This window comes from Prionailurus bengalensis, chromosome A1 (genome assembly GCF_016509475.1).
Source record: "Prionailurus bengalensis isolate Pbe53 chromosome A1, Fcat_Pben_1.1_paternal_pri, whole genome shotgun sequence".
NCBI classification, from domain to species: domain Eukaryota; kingdom Metazoa; phylum Chordata; class Mammalia; order Carnivora; family Felidae; genus Prionailurus; species Prionailurus bengalensis.
The window spans coordinates 54,315,659-54,322,432 of NC_057343.1; the positions used below are offsets into that span (position 1 = coordinate 54,315,659).

The window sequence follows — 6,774 nt, forward strand, 5'->3', positions numbered from 1 at the left end:
CATAGGACTATGAAGGTCCTTACAGCAAGGTCTTGGTTTAGAAGGCTGCATATTTCCTTGAAAGCAGATTTTAAAAAACAAAACAAGACAGCCTGTACTATGATAAGACCTAAAGAGGAGCCTCAGAAACAGGACCCAAGATTAAACAGTGACAGGTAAATCATTTTCTAGACTTCCGGTGATTCTTGGCAGCAAGAGGTTTGCCTTGGAAGAAACAAAAAAAATCCTCATCCACAAAGTGACTAATTAATGAAGTGACATAATTATTGCCAAGTAAGAAAACCTAGTATTTCTTAAGATGGGCTATAGCAGCCTGCAGTGTATTTGCTACCAAAAGACAAATGCAAACACGGGGACTTCTTGCCAGGTCGCATCTTTTTCCCAAAGTACAATTTAACCAATTCTCTGGATAATTTGATTAAATAAGACAGGGCCTCTCAACTGGCTTCCTTGGACTTGAATTATGAGCCCTAGATTGGATGAAATTTCATGATATCCAACACCTGAATCAAAACAAGTTATGATTTCTGTGTCTTTCCTAACATAAGAAAGTTGTGGTATCATGGTGATAAACTTGAGTCTGAAACCAAGACGAAAAAATACAGCCATAATTGGCTAAGTGAAAAAAAACATTTTTGCCTCAAATTACAAGCATTGATCTGTGTATGCTGCATGCCTGACACAGAGGACATTCAATAAAAGTTGAACTAAACTCGTTTTTCTGGTCTTGAATTAGCCTCATGGCTATTCTTAATACTTAATTCTGTATATAAAGAAAAAAATCTAATTGTTAATCTTTTAGGGAAGTCTCCTGAATGAGTTTAAGATTTAAAAGAAAAAGAAAACAAGGAAAACAAAGGGAAGCCAACAAATCTGTAAAAGGCAAGAACTGTAACAACGATATGGCCAAAACAAGCACTCATGATTAATACAGGTGAGTCAAATGCTCGGTTATTTCCCTCCTGATTGCTAGAATTATCTCTGAAAAAAAAATCACTGAATCTCCTCTTTGAAGAGTTTATAGATAAGTGAAACTATTTCATGGAAATGCTAACCTTAACATAAAATGTGGTCTCTTTCACTTCAAAAAACAAAAACAAAGCAAAGGTAAAATAAGACAAAACAGCTCAGTTTAATTTCAAACGTTAATATATTTTCTATTTTATATTGAACATATGCATCTGTAACCCCTCATTTGCAGCAACTATCACATCCTCATAAAAGGGGCAAAATTTGTAAGATGCCTCTTAAAATAAATATTCTTTTTTATAAAATAATAAAACTTCAAATAAATATTCTTTACACTAAACAATATGTTGAAAAAATTAGAAAATAAAGGTTGAATTTTACTGTAACTGTACAATATACATGAAGTCCAAAGGGAAATCAGAGTCTTACAATAAAGGCTTTTCTGTAAGGCAAAATACAATCTAAAAACATACTGATTGATTCACATTCTTCCGAATGTACAACATATTAGTATAATATTTTGTGACTGTGCCATATAGCATGACACAACGTGTTTTTCACAGTTGCAAATATTATTGTATATACAAAAATATAGCACATTATCTCTGGAGAAAACAATGGGGAAAAAAAAGTCATCTGCTAATTTACAAATTTTGCAAGTACTATTCACAAACAAAAACTTTGCCTGGGAGTGCCTGTTGTTTTAGCTTATGCAACACGTGGGTCCCCAAGTTCTGTATCCCATACCTTGAGCTCCATTAGCTGAGTTCTAACAAGCGTATCAGTTAAAACGGGACATGGACAAAAAGCATTTCACTGCAAACAGCGAAGGCTATCCCAACCCTCTATTAACAGTGCCAAGATTCTAACTGTTTAGTTGGTTGCATATGCGTTTAAAAAAAAAAAACAAACAACAAAAAAAGACAATCCTTATTACTGTCATATTCCTGATTAATGGTGCTATGTTGGTTTTTCAAAGTTCCTGGGTGGGACAGTGGGAACTTTGCAGCAAACCGTGTTTGAGTTTTTACAGCGGCATCCAGGCCGGTTAACCCGGTCATAACACCCCTGGCACAATTTAAGGCAACCCTTGGCTGGAAGGTAACACCATAAACAAGGCAAAAAGAGGGACATGACGCCCATGGCAGACCAGCGTGTACAACAGTGAGACTGGCTGCAAGAACACGGGTTGTCCGCACAGTTATCCTCGTCATCATTAGAACAGTGATAGAAGAGACCTTTCACACAGCACACACAAGTCCCATAGTCAATCACGTTTTGGGCTGAGCAAAGGCACTGCTTGTCGCAGATCCAGTCTGATGGCAGAGGCCTAGGATAGGTGCACTCCTTACACTTGCACTTGCCACAGTCCTCACACCTGTAGGCATGCAGGCCCAAATCTTCCTTGCTCAGTGGCTTAAGCTCACCTGGCTTGAGCTCCGATTTGGGCTGCACTCGGATTATCCCATCAGCGACGGGTCCCGAGGAGAAAGATGGTCCCAACAGTCTCTGTTCAGAGGAACTGCTGCTGGTACTTGTCCTCGTACTGCTCCGAGACCCCGAACTGACTGTGCTGATGGATCTGGACAAAGAGGCTCGTGCGGAAGAATGGACCTGTGGGTGCTGGAGCCTGGGGGGCTGGCGGTGCTCGGGCAGACCATGGAGCCTCTCGTGTTTGTGCTGAGTGGAGGGGCGAGGAGCAGGCTTGAGCCCAGGTCTCGGGACCACAGTAGGCCCCTCTGTGTACTCATTGGTGTTTCGGATGGCTCTGATCTGATCCAGAGACAACACGTGTACCTGCTGGGTGAGGGCATCTCTGGGGTCGGGCTCCCCGCGCTGCCTGCCACCGTCACGGGGTGTCTGCAGCAAGGACTGCGACCCGCTGCCACTCTGAGCTCTGGCCTCCATCAGGTCTTGGAAGTGTGGTCACTCCAGCGGGCTTAGAACACATCTGAATTCCTGCGGAAACCAAGAGGAAAAAGCTGGTTTACACTCCAGGATACTTCCCACTCTCCGCCTACCTGGATTAACTCTTGGCTTTCCACTCCCCTAGAGAAACGGGATTTGAAATGGAGTGGCTATGGAGGCTACCAGAATAGCCATATGACCAATACCATATCAAAAAGTGCAGGTTATGGAAGGATTAGACAATTCTCTAATCCTGTGTTGTGTAGTTACACAAAGCTGATCTTTGTTTCAATCACACAGGTTCCTTATTCAAGGAATAAGATTCCTTATTCAAATGAACATAAAATTGCAAGGTTCAGGCTCAAAGTAAAGATTGCAAGAAACTAACGTTAGACCATAACATTGCCACCGACATACATGTACATGAAAGTTGAATACTTTTTCAAAATTGGAAATAGGTTTTTAAGTTTGTTGTGGTCATTTTTGCCTTAAACATCAATAAATGCAGCCTAGAAATTCTTTCTTGGTTCTTATTTTGTCTGTTTTTACATCAGATACCTTTAACTATGACTTATCCAGTATTCAGGAACTTTTTAGAATACCGTAGAATGAATGTGACTTGCAAAAAAGAAAATAGTCACCCCCCCAAGGAAGTTACAAATTTTACAACAGTCATGCATTATTAAGTATACAGTAGCAAAAGTTATAAATTAAAAACAAATCCATTCAAATCCTATTAAGCGCCAGCAACACAAGAAAGCAAACTTACACAATCATCAACCAGCAGCCGAATTTATTTTCAACTTCTCAACAACTTGAGGATCAAATATTTTACAGCCAAAAATCTTAATGGCTTTGCCCGTTTCCAAAACCTTAATAGTTCAGGACATAAACCGACTAGTGATAACAGGAAGTGTTTCAAAAATTGGTGTCACGTCTCAAATCTATCATTCTGACAAGTAATTGCAATCCCTCTGTATATTTCAAAACTATCATCCCCTCTGGCAAGTCTACAATGAACAAAAACGGGCAAAAGTGGACCTTCATCCACTCTCCGATTTTTATAAGAGAGACGCAGGCAGGTGACACACGCCTCCCAACTCGGAACAAGGCAGAGCTGGAAACCGGATCTCACTTCCAACAGAAAGGCAGACAAGACAACGTTGATCTTTGCTTTCACTCCGTTTTATCGGCTCTATCGGCGTCCCAACACCGTCCCCAGCAGGTGGGACTCAGTCGGAGCCCCGGGGGACTTTTCTCCGGGGAGACTAACGCAGCCCAGGGGCTAAACTGCCCTCCCCCTGCACACAATCCGAAGACTGCCAAGCAGGAGGGGCCGGGGGGGGGGTGCCGGCGCCTCCCTAGGGGACGTGCCTTGAAACGCTGGAGCACACTTCCCCCTCCCGACCTACGGGCTAAAATATACCCCACCCCAGAGCACTGGAGGGAGCCACTCCGCCCCCAGGCAGGGGTCACGCAGCCCACCGCAGGGCGTTCTGGCTAAGGCCCTTGAGTGTCGGGCACAGGTTTCGAGCCCTGCCGCCGAAAGCCCTGACTTACCCGCTGCCCGGACAGGTCTAACCCACGTACACTGGGCAACTCCACCACGCACTGACCGAAGGGGCATTGCCTGCGATCCGCACACCCATCTCCTTTTGGGTGGAGAGAAAAAGTGAAAGGAAAATTGCTTTATAAAGGAAGGGCAAGTCCCAGGGCCTCACTGAACAAACCGGGTCTGCAGGACGCAGATCCCTGGTCTGGAAACTTTCGCGCAGATTTGCTTGCAGTTTTAGCATCTTTGATAGGGGGGTTGGGAGGGATTTTTTTTTTTTTTTTTTTTTTTAACAAAAATGACTGCTGCACATTTCTGGCCTCCTTCGCAGCGCACGCCACCCACCCCCCACTCCCCACTCCGAAAGTGCTTAGAAACCCCCATGAAGAACTGTGTGTGATCAGACTAAGGATTAAGGGGAAAGGACTTCAGCACAAGGGTGGGGCAAGCACAGAAATGGCTTTGTAAAAACGCACAAGATCCCGAATTCAAAGCAGCAGCAGCGACTAAAAAGTAAATCAGCCCTTCAAAGGAAATAAAACTATCCTCTTTTGGTACCTATTTTCAGGTAATGGAAAACGATCGCGACCGCTTGATGACTTTCTTCCTGTGCTCGGTCAGCCCAATCTTCCAAAAATAAAAAAAGCGTGACCCAGGCCGACCACAGAGAACGGAAAAAAGAAAGAGCTGCCACTTCCGAAGCGTAGCCCCGGCGTCCGGCAGGGCGACGTTCCCACCCGCACCCGGCTAGCCTCGGTGCCGGGCACCCTGCCCAGTTTTCACTCGCGGGGTCTCGCTGCCCCCGTGAGGCGAGCGACCCGACCCGCGAGTCCCCGGTCCCGCTGGCGCCCCTGCCTCGGGACAGCCTCACCCAGGACCTGCCTTCCCCGGAGCGGAACAGGTTAGAAATGCGGGCGCCTACAACGGGGACCTGGAAAACACAAAGTGTTCCTCCTCCCTCTCCCGCTCTCAGCGCCGAATTCGCGGTCAATGTAGGGCCAGCAGCCGACTCGCGACGAGCGGTCCGCCACCCCAACCCCCCAGAGCGCGGGCGCGTGGGGTCCTGGGGCTGGGGACACCGTACCCGGCGCGCACTGCTGCCCCCGCCAAGGCAGGCCGAGCCTGGGGCGAGGCAGTTCCACAGGCAGCTCCCTGGATCCCCCCTGGGAACCTGCGGGGTTAGAGAAAGGGAGGCCTGAGGAAAGACAGACCCCACTCCCGGTCCGACTGCATCTACTCCATGTTGCCCACAACGCGCCGGCCACGGCGCCAGGAGGGTAAGAGCCAAACGTGCCTCACCGTGATCGCGGCTTTGCACCAACCCCTCTCCGTTGGATTCTCTTCTTCCAAGCGATGTGCAAATAAAATCCAGCCCCGATGCAAACTTTTCCCCCTTCTTCCTAACTCTGCTTCAGTCCAAGTTCCGAGCGATCGGCGGGAGGAAAAAAGGCGAGGAAAATCCCGAGCCAAGTCCCCAGCCGATGAACACTCCGGGGTTCGGGGCTGGGGGCGACCCCCCTTCTAGAAACGCACGCGGAGTATTTCCTTTTTCTCAATGAACTGGAGGCCGAAGCGCCAACGGCGAGTCTCCTTTCCTGGCAGATGAGCGAAGGAGAAAAAGAAAACGGCCTTACACAGAATCTAAGGCCAGATGGCCAAGTCGTGCGGCCGCGGCCGCGTCGGAGCGGAGGTGGCGCGGGGGCGCGGGCCGGGCCGGGCGGGCGCGGGGGCCTGGGCGCTGCGCGCTCCGCCGGCCCCTCTCCTCCGCTCGCGCTGCGCCGCGCGGCTCTCGGCGGTGCAGACTGGGCGTTGTGGAGGCGCGGCGGAGAGGCCGAGGCGGGGGCGGTGGGTGCGGAGGAGGAGGTGAAGGAGGAGGAGGAGGGTCTGGGGCCCGGCCGGGGGGGCTCGCCGTTGGCCTGCGCCCTCGCCTTTCCGGAGGAGGCAGGGAGCTCTGCGGCGGCCGCGGCAGCAGTAAATGGCGTCATGTGGATCCGAGGCGGAACAGAGCAGTTGTTGTCCCAGAGGATATATCGCATCCGGTCCCAGCTCATTGGCTCCGCGGGGCTACATTCACTCACACTTCAGCGCCCGCCAGCGCTCCGAGCCGCAGGAGGCATTCAAAAGGGCAACCGCGCCGCCCCGCGCGTCCCCGGGCCGGTCCTGCAGCCCGGGCGCCGTCACGCGGGACGCCCGCGGGGCCGGGCTGGGCACGGCGGGGTCAGTTTATCTAGTTTCAAGGAAACACTGACCTTAAGGTTCCCCAGAGGCCATGAGGACGAGCTTTAGGCTCGGACTGACTTATGGAACTTTTTCCTTGCCATTAGGAAAAAAGGGAATGAACATTT

General features: G+C 49.1%; 1 protein-coding gene across 1 annotated transcript; it reads right to left on the reverse strand.

Moving 5' to 3' along the window:
* Window positions 1-1,131: 1,131 nt before the first annotated feature.
* SPRY2 (sprouty RTK signaling antagonist 2) lies at window positions 1,132-6,233 on the reverse strand. Its single transcript, XM_043581418.1, has 2 exons — window positions 5,729-6,233; window positions 1,132-2,928 (listed from the first exon to the last, which is right to left on the reverse strand). The coding sequence occupies exon 2, from the start codon at window positions 2,875-2,877 to the stop codon at window positions 1,930-1,932; it is 948 nt and encodes a 315-aa protein (XP_043437353.1). The 5' UTR covers window positions 2,878-2,928; window positions 5,729-6,233; the 3' UTR covers window positions 1,132-1,929.
* Between the last annotated feature and the right edge of the window lie 541 nt (window positions 6,234-6,774).

Excerpts from the sequence above, each read along its gene's own strand:
- SPRY2 (XM_043581418.1), bottom strand. The coding sequence starts at position 2,877 with ATGGAGGCCAGAGCTCAGAGTGGCAGCGGGTCGCAGTCCTTGCTGCAG.